Source organism: Haematobia irritans, chromosome 5 (assembly GCF_050003625.1).
Source record: "Haematobia irritans isolate KBUSLIRL chromosome 5, ASM5000362v1, whole genome shotgun sequence".
In the NCBI taxonomy this organism is placed as follows: Eukaryota; Metazoa; Arthropoda; class Insecta; order Diptera; family Muscidae; genus Haematobia; species Haematobia irritans.
In genome coordinates, this window is record NC_134401.1 from 140,437,934 (window position 1) to 140,457,438 (window position 19,505).

Genomic DNA, 19,505 nt, shown 5'->3' on the forward strand with positions numbered 1-19,505 from the left:
GTCTTTTCCCTAATGGGTATTGCATAGGCATTTTTTCTAACGATATTTTCGTTAGAACGATCTTATCGGATTTTTTCTCTCTTTCAAGAAATATACTGCAAATAGGGAATTTTCGTAAGAGTCAGTCGTAAGACTGACATGCTGTACACAGTTTACTATGGGAATCAACTACAGTGAAACCTCAAACTTGGGCTTCTGAAAAGCGGACACCTCTCAAAATTGGGCAATAAAACTCTCCTAAGTGGACAGCTAACAAATGTGGACAAATGTATACCTGCAACTGTAGTTATAGCTCCAATAGATGCAGCCAATTGTTATGGACTATAGTCTATTAAGGTAAGTACTATGTTCGCTTTTCGCGGTTACTTCATTAAAACACTTCAATATGAATCATACAAGTTAACTCAATTCGCAGTTCTCAATGCGCAGTTTCTTGTTCCTCTAGATTTCGGCAAGACTTTACAGCAAACTGTTTATTTTCATTTGCAATTTTGATTTCTTACGGAAAAGTAATCGCTAAAATAAAGTGGTTTTCAACTCGAAAATCGACACTATGTTAAATGGAATGATTGCACTTTTGAGAGGCTTCACATTATAAACAATCGATAATAAATATAAAATGTTATACAATTATAAATATGGATGTCAGCATTACTGAGATAAACCAACGCAGAAATATTTTTTGGTCATAAGCCCGGAAAGAACCTCTAACGATATTTCCGCTACCCATAAGAAATGCTTTGAGAATTTTGCAAAAGAAAATTCCGTGAGTGGTTGTAATGGCTAATTTACATTTTGCTTCCATAAGGAATACAATGAAGAACTGTATTACCGGAAGGCATAAGAGCTGCATACCAGTTTTTACAACCCAAATCAGTATTAAACTTGTGAAATTTGTATTGAAGACAGGCATGCAAACCATAGATTTTGTGTGCCGATAAAACAGCTCCGCAGTGTATTCCTCAAAGCCCAGCACGCTGCTATAACGAATATTTAATTTTTAATGAAAACAATACAGATTTGCCTTATGGAATTTATCTATACCCAGCTATATACTTCTAGCAAATATTTTGTTTAAATGCAGATAAAACAGTGTTATCAAGTGTTTTTACTTAGTATATTACTATAATAGAGAAGGGTTGTGGTTTGTTCATTAGAAAAACGTGAATCAATTCCACAATTTTGAAATTAATTCATTACCATAAGTCATGGCCGCTGGGGTGAGGGCTTTCTCCCCTTTAGCCCCATCCCCCAGAATTTGAAAACCTATTTACGATTTTCCACTATATATTACATTAGATAGGGGTCTATAGCCCCCAAGCTGAAATTTTTCAAGATAGACGAGTTTTTATTAAAAATGCCGTCTTTGATTTAAAAATAGTTTTTTTTGTGATTATCCAACTCAACTTTTTACAGAAAATTAAAAAAGCGCGGGGTTTAGGGCAGATCGTCGGTCTTAAGGCGAGATTTCACAGTATATCCTACAACTTACCATTTCATTTAAATTTTTCTTCAGAAATTTTATCTACCTAAAAATTCTAATAAATATTTATTTTAATTGTCTATATTTTGTTTTACTTGAATCATTACCATTGTAAATATATATTTAATAGTTATAAAAAAAAATTAACCCTTTTGCAAATTCAAAGTTAATAAAAAACAAAACAATAATATTAAAATGGGAAAATTACAAATATAAGTACATATATACTTCGTCTTTACAAAAAATTCTATTAAGTTTTAAGTAATTAGTTACTAATTACATTTACTTGTATATCAAAGAAAAAACTTAATCGATAAAATCTGGGGCCTTTAAAAAATTGAAAGCCTTTGTCACTGTCACTGTCACATACACACACACTTCGAGCATCTCTTTCACCAATGTACAATTAATTGATGACTGACTTGATGTGTGGTTGTTGCTGCTGCTGACGATGATAGATCAATTATTTTAGTTGACCTTTTTACTTTTCTTGCTTTGTTTTTGTTTAAGCTTTTCCTGTTTCTTAAGTTCCTTAGACATCAGCGATTTGTAAAGTTTATAACCAAAGAGAGCTGAAATTATAATAAAAACAAAGTATTTTAATTAGCTACTCACATGTTAAATAAGATTAAAAATACACTCTCATTTTCTCGCAAGTCGGTTATGCTCTCTGGGTTTTATATTTGTTTCTTCTAAACAAATGTTTCACAACTGTAATCAGTAACAGCAAGAAAGAGGAAAAAATACAACACCAACAACAACAGGTAGTTGTCGAGGTTTACGATTTTGAAACAATTCATCAAAGAGGGGTATGCGAGGGAGAGGAATGGAAAACGTTTATTTTCTTTTTCTATTGGAAACCCACCAATTACAAAAAGTATTAGAAATATAATTGCCGCATATATTGAATAAGCATAGACTTTTTCAAAATTGGCATGCTGCATGAGTTTATTTTCAACATTTGCTATTGTGGCACGAAACGACTCTCTCATTTCTTCAATGAATTGCATTTTCTCCGAGCTGGGCAATGTTTCCAGGCGCTGTTGTAAAGCTTGAATTTTATCCATTAGATCATGAGCAAATTTACTTGATCCTGTCTTATCCATAATAGCCACAACTGAATTTTTCAACTGTTCGAGTAGATTTTCTTCCTCAGAGCTGCTGGCCATTTTATATTCTTTGTTGTCGCAACAAAACAAAACAAACACGATTCAAATAATATATTCTCCCTGGAGGCCTATACAGCTGATTATAATGCTGGTCATTAGGAACACACACGCACACACATTAATTTAATCGTTTTTTCTTGAGTTGAGATTTTATTGTTGTTAGTTGGATGTTCAAATATGCTCCGCTAACGTTTTCTTACAGTGCTTGAGAGCAGTGGCGTATAAACTAAAAAGCTTCTAGCTTTGAATGTTCTTTCTTCCAGCCAGAAATGTTTTGTTATTTGCTGCCCTCAGCTTTGGCTTAAGTTCATGGGTTATAAAACGAGCTTTTGTTTAGTTTGTTCTCTTTAATCTTATCTAGCTGTAAGTCTATGTAAATGGTCTAACAAAATGTTAATATTGGACTCTTGACATTGCCTGAGTGCTTGCTGGTAAATTGTTTGTTGCTGTGTTTGGTAGTTTGTTCTCATCATGTGTTTAGGTGAACTCAAAAGATCTATGCTTTACGGGGGTCTCTTTATACAACATTAAATTGGTTATCACCGTCCGTGGTCTGAGACGAATGACGATAGAAATCACATGAACATACATATATTTGTGTTGTGTTAATTGCCAGAAAGAACACGGCCAAACAACGTGTTTATATATCCATGTACATATATAGAATATGCAGTCGACAGCATATTCTCTTGCTCTCAGTTTTTGGGGTTGAACTGAATGCGTTAGTGGTGGACATTTGGTGGGGGAGGGGGGACTTTCACTTCTATAGAACGAGAAGTTAACAGATACACACAAACAAACTACATTGTAGTAATATCGCTACGTTTCCACCACAATATGCTAAGTCGAAAAAAATATAACTCAAAAAGATTCATCAATTTAATGGACTTGCTTCAAATTATATTTATTATATATGTTTTACAAAACTAGAAGCGTTTAAGCTAGAAACCATCCTAATTCAGTTATTACAGAATTACAAATATTTTGCTGTTATAAAAGAAAATAAATAACAGTAATTATTCATCAGAGGCACTCAGTGGTGCCAATTGTTTTGGGCAGTTGTTATACTTTATTTCGTCAAAATCGTCAAGTTGTGATATAAAATTCGTCAAAAAATTATTTCGCTAGAAACCATCCTCTTTCTTTTACTACAAAATTGCAAATATTCGATTGTTATAACAGAAAATAATCATGGTAAATAGCAGTAATTCACCATAGGCGCTCAGTGGTAGCAACTGTTTTGGGCTAAAAATCGCCAATTTTTACAACTTTTTTCGTCAAAACCGCTCAGTCGTGACATAAAATTCGTCAACAAATTATTTAGCTAGAAACCATCCACTTTCTGTTATTACAAAATTGTAAATATTTTATTGTTTTATTTTTTATTTTATTTATGTATTTATTTTAGTTATGTATAGTAAGTATTTTTATAGTTATGAATAGCAGTAATTCGTCATAGGTGGTCAGTGGTGCCAACTGTTTTGGACTAAAAATCATCAATTTAATTTCGTCAAAATTGTTGTCCTGATATAAAGTTCGTCAAAAAAATCTTTAACCCTAAAACTGTCAAAAATTTAGGAGGAAAATAAACAAAAACATAACAAAAGGTTTTAAATCCATTTTCCAATCTGAGACATTGTTAACTTTTTGAAACATGTTCAGAAACAACGGTGCTGATTTTGACTACATTTAGAGAAATAAATTTTCTGATAATAAATCTATTTTGACAGTATCTTCATAAAATTCCGTATTATTTAGCTTTAAATAGTCTTTGGACAAAAGAAACATTTTTAAAGTTAACGTCTCAAGCCAATTCCAATTTTTTTTTTTGATATTGAGTACACTGCAAATTCTTTCCATATTGGAGGACGAATGGGTGCAAACGCATTAGTGGCAATTAGAAAAACCAAACTCGACTTAGTATTACCTTTCGGAGTTAAAAAAAAACTTGTTACATTAAAATTTACACAGAAAAAAAAATTTCACCAAACAATTTCCAATCTGAAAACTATTTCAATCATAAAATTAATTGATAAGGTTAACTTTTTAATTGAACTAGAAACCTTAAGTCAATTAAGTTAAAGATTGAATGTTTTTAAATGTTAAACTAAAAATTAATTTATGCAATTAGCTTTCCAATCAAACTCGGAAAACTAAATCATTAAAAAAAACGAATTTTTTTAAATAAAAAATTCATATGAAACAATTTTTTAAACAAACTATGTTAGTTAAGAAATCGTTTGAAAATAGTTACATTATTACAATCAAAAAATTAATTGAGTTTTGCAATCCACATCAATTGAAATTTTCTAATGGAATCAATTTTTGTATCAGTAATTTTTATGTCCAATTAAAACTGTGATTGATGCGATCATTTTCGTGATTAAAGACATTTTAATAAAAAAATAATTGGATCAATTTATTTCGTGATTTAATCAGAAAATTTTTTTTTGTATGAAAATTCGTCAGAAAAAACGCAAAAAAGAAACAAAGTTCTCCACAATATCGAAAAACGTCATAGTTGGCACCGCTGAAGCCGATTTTTATTATTAGCAGTGTTTTGAGTGTACACCTGTTTCATCATATTTCTGCTTCCCAAAAGAAATTAGTTAAAACTATTGGAAACAACATTTTCGTTAGGACGATGTTATCGATTGTTTACATTTCTTTCCAAAGAAAGAAACGCCTGGCAAAATTTTGGTTACCAAATACATCAATACCTTATGGTTTGCGGAAATTTCGTTAGACGCGCATACCATTATTAAGAGCCAACTCAATATTTATTGAAAACAATATAGAGAATTCAAGATTTATCAATTATTAATAGGGGACATTTAATCTTACCAAATATCATGAGGAGTATAGCGACCATTGTGAGAAATATAACATAATCCCATGTAGTATGACCCATTGCTGGTTGAGCATAACGTTTCATAAAATCCTCAGCACTACCATCTTGGGGATTATACAGATTTTCGCGGATACTAGCACGTTCCTCATCGCTAATGCCTTCCATTTGTTCGATTAGTTTCCAAACCTCATCGACACTTGGCATTTGAAAATTGCCATTGGGATCACCCAAATTGGCTCCGACAAAACTACCATCGTCACTAGCTTCGGAAGCAGCTAAGACATCCTCAGCAAATTTTTGTTGATTAACTGGATCTTCGGCCATTTTGAGGTGATATTGCTTCTTAGTAGTTTCTTGCTAAAGGTTCTTGCTGCGGTATGGATTTGATCTTTATTGAAGACTATTTGTTTTTTGTTTTCGAAATATTTTGAAGATTTATTTAAATAATACGAATAGAGATGTTAGGATTTGAAAATTAAATTATAGAAAATAGAATTTTTTGGCTTTTTTTATCGTTAAAATTCGTGAGTCTATGTGTGTGTTTTATTTGAATGATATAAATTATCAATTCTGCAGATTTTTAGTAATTATTACAAACTTGTCACATAATTTTTAAACTCCGTGTCCTTTAAAATTAATATTTGTTAATGACATTTTATTTTTGTTTAAGTTTGGTAGTTTGGCCAGCACAAAAAAAAGACAAAAAGTAATATTTATATTGTCAGAAGATTATTATTGATTGATAGATAAATGATCTTTTAATAAGTATTACGTTTTTAATTTTAGTAGAATGTTTTTATTGTATGTATATATACTACGATAATATTTAGATTATACCATGCTACACTACATTCATATCAGATTTGAAAGTTCGTTGAATGTTAATTCTAAAAATGAAAGCATTCAATAATAAGGCTTCAAGGATGTTGCGTTGGAAAAAAATTGCTATGAATTTCGCCAAGAAAGGATAAAATCATTGTCCCCCGCACAAAATAGGTAAGGTTTAAAAATATGCCAATTGAGATGCGTTGACAAAAATCAATGCACGGGAATAGACTAAATTAGAGGCAGCTTTAACTAGTTTTTTCCTTTTCTGAGCTATAGTCTGACAAAAGTCGGCCCTATCGAGCAAATGTGAACGGATTCTAAATTTTAGATGTGTTTATGATATTGTTCTCATTTTTCATAAAAATATGGTTCTTTGAATTGGGAACAGCTACCTTTTATAAACAGTGTTTCACAATTTAAGGAAATTATGTGGAATACCTATAACCACTTTTCGTTAACAAATCTTCTTCCAATTGGGAACAAAATATTATTTTAAATAACACCTAATGAAATGCGGCTTTATACTAGTCAAGGATGGTTGGTATAGGGTATTAAATATTTTATGCCCTGTCCCTGTATATCGAACGAAACCCATTTGAAAGAAAGGCAGTCACTCGAATTCGAATGAATTTGGGGTTTTCTATTTTTGAAAGTTCGTTTCGTTTGTATGAGAATACATTGTGTTATGTATTTCGTTCATGTTGATCAATAGTCAAACAATAATTAATCTGGCATCTCTTCTTAATCTTATTCTTTTATTATTCTTGTTTTCTCGTGTAACACATGTTCTATAATTCATTTCCCTTTTGTCAGAGATTGTGTAACAAGGTACAACAATAAACTGAAATATATAAAATTTGGTGTCAGAAGTGGGATTAAAAGGAAATGCCACCTGAGACAGATGGGACACCATCCATGCAGGCACTTGCTGAGATGTTCAAAAATGTTTTGCAAACTGCTATGGCTAGCGCGTCACCCCCAAATGCCGGGTCTTCATCTGCAGCTACTGCCTGTAAGCCAGCTCAATTTTCGGTGAAAGAGTACAAGCATGGAACATCGACTGTGGAAGATTATTTCCGTCATTTTGATTTAGCACTACAACTCAGCAAAATACCTGAGGAACAGCATGGAAGTTATGCCATACTTCATATGGGCAATGACTTGTTTAGCGCGCTCAAGTTCCTCGTTAGCCCACTAAAAAGTGAAGACCTCTCTTATGCCACAATTAAAGACACTCTCATCAGACATTTCGACAAATCTAAGAATAAATATGCAGAGAGTATTAAATTCAGGCAAGTATTGCAGAACGGTGATGAAACGGTGGCTAACTTCTCTCTGCGTCTAAGGGAAGCTGCAACATATTGTGAATACGGTCCATTTCTTGATCGGATGCTACTGGAACAGTTTTTGTTTGGTTTGAAAACAAGAGAAATGTGCAACGTCATTATAGCGAAAAAACCGGGGAACTTTGCGGCGGCTTATGAGTTAGCTCAGTCATTAGAGATTGCCGACTGCGCTGTGGCAGAAATGAAAACGTCGTCGATCGAGCCGAAGACAGAAGAAACACACAAGTTAGGTTATGTTAACAACTCACAAAAGAGACGCGTGATAAATCGGCGACCCACCGACCAGAGGGAAGCTGGAAAATGCAATGGGTGTGGTGGTATGCATCCTCGTACTCACTGCCGATTCCGTAATGCTATATGTCATAACTGTAAGAAAAAAGGTCATATAGCCAGGGTGTGTATGACACAGACAGCGCAGATAGCAGTACAAGATTCCTGTTCATCAAGTGATGAATCTATTGAAGAGTTGAATAACGTCAATATCATTCACCAGAAGAAATCACCAGGTAAAATTATGATCAGCGTCAATATTGACAGGAAGACTGTTCCAATGGAATTAGACACGGGGGCACCATGTTCAATGATGAACGTAACAAAGCTCCGTGCCATCAAACCCGACTTCAAGCTTAAGCCTTCTGACCGTGTGTTTACTAGTTATACAAAGGACAAAATTCATTGTTTAGGCCGTGTACCAGTTAATGTGACAGTTGGGAATGCAACTCGGAAACTTAACCTATATGTTGTTGACGGCAACTTTGACTCGCTTCTAGGCAGGGAGTGGATTACCCATTTTGCAGATCAGATTGATTTGAGGCAGCTGTTTTCAACAAATAAAATAAATAATGTTCGCTCACCGAATAAGCTATCAAAAGAACAATCAAATGTTTTAAATAAAGTGCTTGCACAATACGATGATGTGTTTTCCGATGTAGCGGGGAAACTTGTAGGTCCACCAGTAACGGTTCATATGAGGGAAGGTGTGACCCCAATATTTATGAAGGCGAGAGAAGTACCATATGCTCTGCGCGAAGCTTATTCCAAGGCAATCGATGAGAAAATTGCGTCAGGTTTGTACAAACGTGTTGAATTTTCCGAATGGGCTTCAAATACACATATTGTGACAAAAAAAAGTGGGAGAATTCGGATTACTGGCAATTACAAGCCAACTATAAATAAGGGTATGATAATAGATGAGCACCCGATACCAAGGGCAGACCATATATTCAACAGAATGAAGGGTGCCAAGCTGTTTTGTCACCTCGACATTACTGATGCTTATAGTCACCTCACAATTGATGATAAATTCAGTGAAATGTTGACATTGAATACTCCGACGCATGGACTCGTGAGACCAACAAGAGCCGTGTATGGCGCGGCAAATATTCCGGCAGTGTGGCAAAGGCGAATGGAGATGGTTTTGCAAGGGTTAGACAACGTACACAACTTTTTTGATGACATTTTAGTATTCGCATCCGATTTCGATGACCTGATGTCAGCGCTAGAAATGGTATTGGAGCGTCTTCGGGCGCATGGGCTAAAACTAAATCGTTCAAAATGTGTTTTTGGGGCAACCGAAGTGGAATTCCTGGGTCACCACATAAATGGCGAAGGGTTAATGAAAGCTGATAAGCATATGGAAGCAGTTCGTAACGCGCCAAAACCGAAATCTCCAGAAGAACTACAACTTTTCCTAGGTAAGGCTACATACTACTCGTCATTTATTCCAGACTTATCTACCAAAGATCGTCCACTTCGACAAATGCTACAAACAAGGCCATTCAAATGGACGCCTGAAGGCGAAAAGGCCTATGCAAAAATTAAGAGCGAATTACTATCACCACGTACGTTAATGACGTACGATCCCCAGTTACCACTAATTCTGGCGCATAGATTAGCTAATGGCGAAGAGCGTCCGATAGCTTTTGCCAGCCGAACGATGAGTGGCACTGAAATACGATATCCCCAAATAGATAAGGAGGCCCTTGCCATTGTATGGGCAGTACAAAAATTTTTTATGTATTTATATGCCCGTCACTGGATTCTGGTAACAGACAGTAAGCCGCTGAGTCAAATTTTACATCCACAGAAGACTTTGCCTCAACTGTGTATTAGTAGAATGGCAAATTATGCCGATTTTTTGGCCAATTTTGATTTTGAGGTTATGTTTAAGCGATCAAAAGAAAACGCCAATGCAGACTATTGTTCTAGGTTACCCCAAATGGCCAGTGCAATACAAGTTAACCAGATGCAGGAATCAAAAGTGAGAGAACGGGATTTTGACCAATTTGACTGGTTTGCAACACATCAAATTTCTCAACTACCAGTAAACTCTGATACTGTTGAACGAGAAACACGGAAAGACTCGCATCTAGGAAAAATATTGCAGCTACTGCAGTCAGGTTATAATTTATTACGTGAAGGCTACAAGTCGCCAGAAAGTAACTATACTATAGCCGCTGGTTGTCTTATGTTTGAACATCGTGTAGTAATACCACCAAAACTACGAGAACGGATACTGCGAGATTTGCACAAAGGACATATTGGGATAGTGAAAATGAAGGGTCTGGCTAGGTCATTCGTATATTGGCCAGGCATTGACACCGATATAGAAAATACGGGAAAAAATTGCGGAAGCTGCAACGACAATGCTCGATTACCAAATCAGTTCAATTTTCATCATTGGGAATACCCGAAGGCCCCATGGGAGAGAGTCCATCTCGATTTTGCAGGCCCTATGTACAACACGAACCTGTTGATCATCACCGACGCCTATAGCAAATGGCTCGAGGTAAAGGTTACAAACTCAACGACATCGGCAGCTACGATAGCAATACTTGATGAACTATTTGCCTCTTATGGTATTCCAATCACAGTAGTAACGGATAATGGTCCAAATTTCACTTCGATTGAATTTAAGGAATACTTAAGAGGTAAAGGAGTGAAATTTCATAAAAGAACGGCACCCTATCACCCCGCCACAAACGGACAGGCGGAGCGCTATGTCCAGACTATAAAAAATGCTCTGAAAGCAATGGGATCGGACAATGCAACATTAAGGCGCGATATAAATGAATTCTTGAGCCAATACCGAAAGGCACCTCATTCCACCACCGGACAATCGCCCGCACACCTATTTTTAAATCGAAACATACGCACCACCATTGATCTAGTGAGGCCAGACACAGTTTATGAGAAGGTAATGCAGAAACAAAAATCGAATTTTACTCCATCATTCAGATCATGTGACCCAGGGGAATATGTATATTTCAAATCAAATAGACCCTACGAAGAAAAGTGGTTAAAAGGACGCATCATATCGAGAATGGGAGATTTACATTATAACATCGAGTATGCGGGTAAGGAGTTCAAGCGTCATATCAATCAAATTCGGAAAGGAGGAGGAGTGAGTACTAATGCATCGAAGGGCCTAATGCTCCTGGTTAAAGATTTCCCTGAACAAACACCGTGTCCAAGAACATTGGGGGATGTGCCTCGAGCGTCATCTGCACAACCATCTTTAAATCGCGGACAATCTCAACCACAACATGGACCGAGAGATTCGTTTAACGAATTGGGAAGCTTGACCCCCCAAAATACATCACAACCGGAAACTCCAGCTATCCCTAGGAGGTAAAAAAGAATCAGGAGAGCCCCCCTGGTATACTCGCCCTAGTTGGAGGGGAGGAGAATGTTATGTATTTCGTTCATGTTGATCAATAGTCAAACAATAATTAATCTGGCATCTCTTCTTAATCTTATTCTTTTATTATTCTTGTTTTCTCGTGTAACACATGTTCTATAATTCATTTCCCTTTTGTCAGAGATTGTGTAACAAGGTACAACAATAAACTGAAATATATAAAACATTGATTATCCAAAATGAGTACTTTCAAGTTTTTGGCCTGGGAATTCATTCAAATATTAACAATGTTTTTCGTTTATTACTCGACAACAAAATATGAAGTGACTTGCCTTACGAAATATAAGAACTAAAATCAATTTTTTTTTTCATTTTGAATACGAAAGAAAGCATTCGTTCGATATACATGAACAGGGCAATAGTTTGTGGAGGTTTCTCATATTCACTTTTTAATTTCATTTTGAAAGTTTAAGTTAAACAAGACCATTTATCCAACTATGTCAATAAGTGCTAAGCAAATATTATTTTATAAATATTCGTCATATTATTATGTATATGCAAAAACACACACTTTTAAAAGAAAAACATGCATAGTAAAAATGTATGAATCTAAAAGCATACGTGGCCAATTCATATTAAAAACATGAAAAATGCTTCCATCAAATATATGCTTCCATCTATAAAAAAAAGAAAACACTTTTTTTTCAAATGATAACAAACATTCTTATCAAAAAAAAAAAAAAAACGAAAACGCTTCTTTTCAATTAAGAAAACTATCGCACACGGATCATAAAACACAAGATGATATTGACATGATGATGTTGTCACACACATTTCACTTCATTTTTTTTTTATTTTATAGCCAATTCCATTTTCTCTATAATTCTATGAAATGCAAAACCATACCGTAAATGTTTTAGCTTACTTAGCGGATGTATACTCTAAGAGCAACTAAAATGTAGGACCCAAAAGTCGCATGTCCACTCAAATAATCAAAAAGTGGTTACTTTGATTTTTCAAGAATTTCGATTGCAATATATGACAACGTCAGCAAATTTTATTTAAAAGAAATCCAAAGAAATTTCACATTCCAATGAGAAGGGGACAGGGGGATAGGATAACGAATATAGTGGTCGTGGCCAATTGACAGGTGCTTTATCGCTCCAAAATAGTACACTAACAAACAGCTATGTATACTATTCTCTTCTAATACCAAAATGATAAGATTATTTCGAAAAATAATATGAAAATATATTTTGATTAAATGTTATCTTTTTTTTTTAATAATATATAATGCTCAACGATGTATTAACAATTCAAATGTGTATTGATATTGGGTACTACTTAAAAACAATAGGAAATACCAAATGGATAGTTAACAATAAAAATGAATGATCATTTCAGTTGGGCTAACGACATTAAGGAATACAAATAAACGGATGGAAAATAATTATAGAAAAAAAAAAACTAAAATAATAAAATAAAATGACTTGAATATAAACAAAAAAAACTTGCTAATTAAAAAGACCGGAAATAAGGTTTCGAGGCTGGCGATGAAGGAACAAGGAGAATAAAATTTCTAGGTGAACGGATAAATTTTATTTTAAATTAATTTTAATTGGAGGAAAATTAAAAATTTATTCATTTTAAACTCCATCCTTAGGTGCGTCAGTCTGAGGCTACAAAAAATGGCTTTAGCCCAAAGTCATTCATTCATGCAAGGAATCAGTAAAAGTGTCTGCAAACAGATATCCCAGTTTTGCAAAAAAAAAATCTCTTGTCCACTATTGAGTTTGTGACAAGTTTAGATGTCGCAACCACATCGTCAAGACAATTATCGATAACACGGACAAAGAAATGTTGTTTACTTGTATTAAAGCAAAGCAATGCCAGGACGGAATATAGCATCAAATAGATCGGCATAAGTGAAACTCGAATGAAATATCAAAATCCTAGAATTAGAACTGCAATGGGTTTCAAAAGCTCCCCCATAATTTCGAGGTCCAACGCAGCATAAGAGTGGTGGAAATTGAACGGAGAATGGCTGCAGCGCGAAGTTTCGAGAAGCAAAGGTGGTAATACTTAAGTTCATTGATCCGGCTTCTATGCTGCTGATCATGGGTTTGTCTTTTCACCACTGCTCATGTTGTCCTGATGTTTATAGTTTATAAAAGTTGCAGCAAACCACCCAAAGTTCTCATTGGTAGCTCAATGAACAAGATATTGTTTTTTTTTTTTTTGAAGTCTTGCTTTTCGGATCGTAAATACATACCCTCAGATCCCGTTAATTACTATTCAGACGAGGAATAAAATCTATAGGAAAATGGTGTTACCCACACTCGTTCAAATTCGACAGCATTCGACAGGAAGAAAAGGACCCTTTATAGATTTGCAAAGTTTGTGAGTGCAATTTTTTCACTGTTATTGTTTTGTGTGCCCCTTGCACCCTTGCAAAACCCCGTATGTTAATAAATATAAAGTGGTAGTAATTGAAACACAAGTCAATGGAAGCAAAACTAAACGAAAATAATGCTTAAGAAAAAGAAAACATTTTCTAAAACAACATTTTTTGGCAACCTCTACATACATCTTAAATATTTTTAGGTCACTTCTAATGAAAACAGAGATAACAACAAAATACAGATGCTTTCTACTTTTTTTTTGTTTTGCCACTTTCTTCCACATCATCACTTACCAGCTAAACCAAAAACTACTAAAGCAGGCACATAAAACACAATATTTGGAATGCTTTGTTGGAATGGTGATGAGCTTCCTGTTAAATCCACCATTTTTGTAAATAAATTTTTCGATGTTTTTAACCAAACCACCTTTCACGGCTTTTTCCAATTTGAAATTGATTGTATCTCAGAGATACATAGACATTACGGAGGCGGGCACAAACATAACAAATACGTTCGGACAACAATATTTTCACAACGGCGTCAAGTTATCGACATCTTAGTGTTGCCAAGCTCATTTACACAAAAAATTCTTAGACATTCATAGAAAGTGCGATCAGTTAAACATTTGCGACAGTCAAATGTTGAACTCTTCAACGATAAGTCTGTTCATGTGATATGTTAACATAGTTTTGTCACATGAACTTGTTTCTTGCACCCTTAAAGGCCGGTATGCACTTCCACTACTCATACGAAATGCATTGCTACATATATCCGCTAAAATTTTGACAAAATTTTCTATAGAAGTAAAAAATTTCACAAAATGTTCAATAGAAATAAAATTTTGACAAAATTTTCTATAGAAATAAAATTTTTACAAAATTTTCTATAGAAATAAAATTTTTACAAAATTTTCTTAGAAATAACATTTTTGACAAAATTTTCTAAAGAAATAAAAAAATTGACAAAATTTTCTATAAAAATAAAATTTTGACAACATTTTCTATAGAAATAAACTTTTGACAAAATTTTCTATAGAAATAAATTTTTGACAAAATTTTCTATATAAATAAAATTTTGAAAAAAAAATTATAGAAATAAAATGTTGACAAAATTTTCTACAAAAAAAAATTTTGACAAAATTTTCAATAGAAATAAAATTTTCACAAAATTTTCGATAGAAATAAAATTTTGACAAAACATTCTATAGAAATAACATTTTGACAAATTATTCCATAGAAATAAAATTTTGACAAAATTTTCTATAGAAATAAAATTTTGACAAAATTTTCTATAGAAATAAAATTTTGACAAAATTTTCTATGCAAATAAAATTTTGACAAAATTTTCTATAGAAATAAAATTTTGACAAAATTTTCTATATAAATAAAATTTTGAAAAAAAATTATAGAAATAAAATGTTGACAAAATTTTCTATAGAAAAAAAAATTTGACAAAATTTTCAATAGAAATAAAATATTGACAAAATTTTCGGTAGAAATAAAATGTTGACAAAATTTTCTATAGAAATAAAATTTTGACAAAATTTCTATAGAAATAAAATTTTGACAAAACATTCTATAGAAATAATATTTTGACAAATTTTTCTATAGAAATAAAATTTGGAGACAATTTTTAATAGAAATAAAATTTTGACAAACTTTTCAATAGAAATAAAATTCTGACAAAATTTTGTATAGGAATAAACTTTTGACAAAATTTTCTATATAAATAAAATTTTGAAAAAAAAATTATAGAAAAAAATTTTGACAAAATTTTCTATGGAAATAAAATTTTGACTAAATTTTCACTAGAAATAAAATTTTGACAAAATTTTTGTATAGAAATAAAATTTTGACAAAATTTTCTATAGAAATAAAATTTTGACAAAATTTTCTATAGAAATAAAATTTTGACAAAATTTTCTACAGAAAAAACATTTTGGCAAAATTTTCAATAGAAATAAAATTTTGACAAAACATTCTATAGAAATAACATTTTGACAAATTATTCTATAGAAATAAAATTTTGACAAAATTTTCTATAGAAATAAAATTTTGACAAAATTTTCTATAGAAATAAAATTTTGACAAAATTTTCATAGAAATAAATTTTTTGCAAAATTTTCTATGCAAATAAAATTTTGACAAAATTTTCGATAGAAATAAACTTTTGACAAAATTTTCTATATAAATAAAATTTTGAAAAAAATTATAGAAATAAAATGTTGACAAAATTTTCTATAGAAAAAAAAATTTGACAAAATTTTCAATAGAAATAAAATTTTGACAAAATTTTCGGTAGAAATAAAATGTTGACAAAATTTTCTATAGAAATAAAATTTTGACAAAATTTCTATAGAAATAAAATTTTGACAAAATTTTCGATAGAAGTAAAATTTTGACAAAATTTCTATAGAAATAAAACTTTGACAAAACATTCTATAGAAATAACATTTTGACAAATTTTTCTATAGAAATAAAATTTTTACAAAATTTTCTATAGAAATAAAATTTTTGACAAAATTTTGTATAGATATAAAAAATTTGACAAAATTTTCTATAGAAATAAAAAATTTGTCAAAGTTTTCCATAGAAATAAAAAATTTCACAAAATTTTCTATAGAAATAAAATTTTGACAAAGTTTTCTATAGAAATAAATTTTTGACAAAATTTTCTATATAAATAAAATTTTGAAAAAAAATTATAGAAATAAAATGTTGACAAAATTTTCTATAGAAATAAAATGTTGACAAAATTTTCTATATAAATAAAATTAAAAAAAAAAATTATAGAAATAAAATGTTGACAAAATTTTCTATGGAAATAAAATTTTGACTAAATTTTCAATAGAAATAAAATTTTGACAAAATTTTCAATAGATATAAAATTTTGACAATATGTTCTATATAAATAAAATTTTGAAAAAAATTATAGAAATAAAATGTTGACAAAATTTTCTATAGAAATAAAATTCTGACAAAATTTTGTATAGAAATAAAATTTGGACAAAATTTTCAATAGAAATAAAATTTTCACAAAATTTTCGATAGAAATAAAATTTTGACAAAACATTCTATAGAAATAACATTTTGACAAATTATTCCATAGAAATAAAATTTTGACAAAATTTTCTATAGAAATAAAATTTTGACAAAATTTTCTATAGAAATAAAATTTTGACAAAATTTTCTATGCAAATAAAATTTTGACAAAATTTTCTATAGAAATAAAATTTTGACAAAATTTTCTATATAAATAAAATTTTGAAAAAAAATTATAGAAATAAAATGTTGACAAAATTTTCTATAGAAAAAAAAATTTGACAAAATTTTCAATAGAAATAAAATATTGACAAAATTTTCGGTAGAAATAAAATGTTGACAAAATTTTCTATAGAAATAAAATTTTGACAAAATTTCTATAGAAATAAAATTTTGACAAAACATTCTATAGAAATAATATTTTGACAAATTTTTCTATAGAAATAAAATTTGGAGACAATTTTTAATAGAAATAAAATTTTGACAAACTTTTCAATAGAAATAAAATTCGGACAAAATTTTGTATAGGAATAAACTTTTGACAAAATTTTCTATATAAATAAAATTTTGAAAAAAAAATTATAGAAAAAAATTTTGACAAAATTTTCTATGGAAATAAAATTTTGACTAAATTTTCACTAGAAATAAAATTTTGACAAAATTTTTGTATAGAAATAAAATTTTGACAAAATTTTCTATAGAAATAAAATTTTGACAAAATTTTCTATAGAAATAAAATTTTGACAAAATTTTCTACAGAAAAAACATTTTGGCAAAATTTTCAATAGAAATAAAATTTTGACAAAACATTCTATAGAAATAACATTTTGACAAATTATTCTATAGAAATAAAATTTTGACAAAATTTTCTATAGAAATAAAATTTTGACAAAATTTTCTATAGAAATAAAATTTTGACAAAATTTTCATAGAAATAAAATTTTTACAAAATTTTCTATGCAAATAAAATTTTGACAAAATTTTCGATAGAAATAAACTTTTGACAAAATTTTCTATATAAATAAAATTTTGAAAAAAATTATAGAAATAAAATGTTGACAAAATTTTCTATAGAAAAAAAAATTTGACAAAATTTTCAATAGAAATAAAATTTTGACAAAATTTTCGGTAGAAATAAAATGTTGACAAAATTTTCTATAGAAATAAAATTTTGACAAAATTTCTATAGAAATAAAATTTTGACAAAATTTTCGATAGAAGTAAAATTTTGACAAAATTTCTATAGAAATAAAACTTTGACAAAACATTCTATAGAAATAACATTTTGACAAATTTTTCTATAGAAATAAAATTTTTACAAAATTTTCTATAGAAATAAAATTTTTGACAAAATTTTGTATAGATATAAAAAATTTGACAAAATTTTCTATAGAAATAAAAAATTTGTCAAAGTTTTCCATAGAAATAAAAAATTTCACAAAATTTTCTATAGAAATAAAATTTTGACAAAGTTTTCTATAGAAATAAATTTTTGACAAAATTTTCTATATAAATAAAATTTTGAAAAAAAATTATAGAAATAAAATGTTGACAAAATTTTCTATAGAAATAAAATGTTGACAAAATTTTCTATATAAATAAAATTAAAAAAAAAATTATAGAAATAAAATGTTGACAAAATTTTCTATGGAAATAAAATTTTGACTAAATTTTCAATAGAAATAAAATTTTGACAAAATTTTCAATAGATATAAAATTTTGACAATATGTTCTATATAAATAAAATTTTGAAAAAAATTATAGAAATAAAATGTTGACAAAATTTTCTATAGAAATAAAATTCTGACAAAATTTTGTATAGAAATAAAATTTGGACAAAATTTTCTATAGAAATAAAAATTTGACAAAATTTTCTATAGAAATAAAAAACTTCACAAAGTTTTCCATAGAAATTAAAATTTTCGCAAAATGTTCTATAGGAATAAAAAATTTGACAACATTTTCTGTAGAAATAAAATTTTGAGAAAATTTTCAATTGAAATAAAATTTTGAGAAAATTTTTAATTGGAATAAAATTTTGACAAAATTTTCAATAGAATTAAAATTTTGAGAACATTTTTAATAGAAATAAAATTTTGAGAAAATTTTTAATAGATATACAAGTTTGACAATTTTTTTTTGTAGTTTTTTGGCAAAATTTCTTCAAAATTTGGTAGATTATTTTTGACTCGAGTAGCAACCGTATATGCAACACAGTTTTGTCATGTATTTCTTATGCGTGCAAAATGTAAACAATCGATAATAACACCTCACAGAATTTTCGCTAGCAAATATTGCAATGCATTTCTTGCGTGTAGAGGAAATTTCGTTAGAGGTGTATATCGGCTTTAAGCCCGGATTGCACCTTTCATTTCATAGCATCCTTTAGAAAACAAAAATGTTTTTTTTTTTTGAAGAAGTAACACTACCTTTACCTTTCACTTTTTTATCAACGTTAACATCGACTAGATTTTGAAATCAAAATTGAATATTTGTGGACTTTTTTGAAGACTTATGGATCGTTCTAAAGCTATTAATCCTTTTTTAATTTTCTTGCATGAGTATCGCCATGAGCTTGAGAAAGTTGGCATGTCTAAAAGTGTAACTGAAACGGCAAAACTGGCTGGCAAGAAGTGGCGACAAATGTCTCCGGATGAAAAATTAGTATACAAAGTGTGGGCACATAAAAATAAGCAAATTAAAGAAGAGCAAAAAATTTTAGAAGATAGGAAAACTGGTAACCAC

At 30.2% G+C, this 19,505-nt stretch overlaps 1 protein-coding gene and 1 long non-coding RNA gene across 4 annotated transcripts; one reads left to right on the forward strand and one right to left on the reverse strand.

Annotated features, from left to right (window-relative positions):
• Window positions 1-1,548: 1,548 nt before the first annotated feature.
• Window positions 1,549-12,378, reverse strand: LOC142240029 (uncharacterized). 3 transcript variants are annotated; one of them, XM_075311749.1, is made up of 3 exons: window positions 12,224-12,378; window positions 5,497-5,873; window positions 1,549-2,055 (listed from the first exon to the last, which is right to left on the reverse strand). In XM_075311749.1, exons 2-3 carry the CDS (start codon window positions 5,825-5,827, stop codon window positions 1,952-1,954), a joined length of 435 nt encoding a protein of 144 aa, XP_075167864.1. In that variant the 5' UTR covers window positions 5,828-5,873; window positions 12,224-12,378; the 3' UTR covers window positions 1,549-1,951. The 3 variants fall into 3 exon arrangements, with proteins under 3 accessions (XP_075167864.1, XP_075167863.1, XP_075167865.1); XM_075311748.1 differs by having other exon boundaries at window positions 5,497-5,903; window positions 12,224-12,364; XM_075311750.1 differs by lacking the exons at window positions 5,497-5,873; window positions 12,224-12,378 and adding an exon at window positions 2,349-3,238.
• A 277-nt stretch (window positions 12,379-12,655) lies between these two features.
• On the forward strand, window positions 12,656-14,134 carry LOC142240030 (uncharacterized). The gene is made up of 2 exons (XR_012723157.1): window positions 12,656-12,900; window positions 12,981-14,134. It is a non-coding gene; the product is annotated as an uncharacterized LOC142240030 (long non-coding RNA).
• The last annotated feature ends 5,371 nt before the right edge of the window (window positions 14,135-19,505 follow it).

Excerpts from the sequence above, each read along its gene's own strand:
- LOC142240029 (XM_075311749.1), bottom strand. The coding sequence starts at position 5,827 with ATGGCCGAAGATCCAGTTAATCAACAAAAATTTGCTGAGGATGTCTTA. Across the intron at positions 2,056-5,496 it reads TATACTCCTCATGATATTTG|CTCTCTTTGGTTATAAACTT; the intron begins GTAAGATTAAAT and ends TTATAATTTCAG.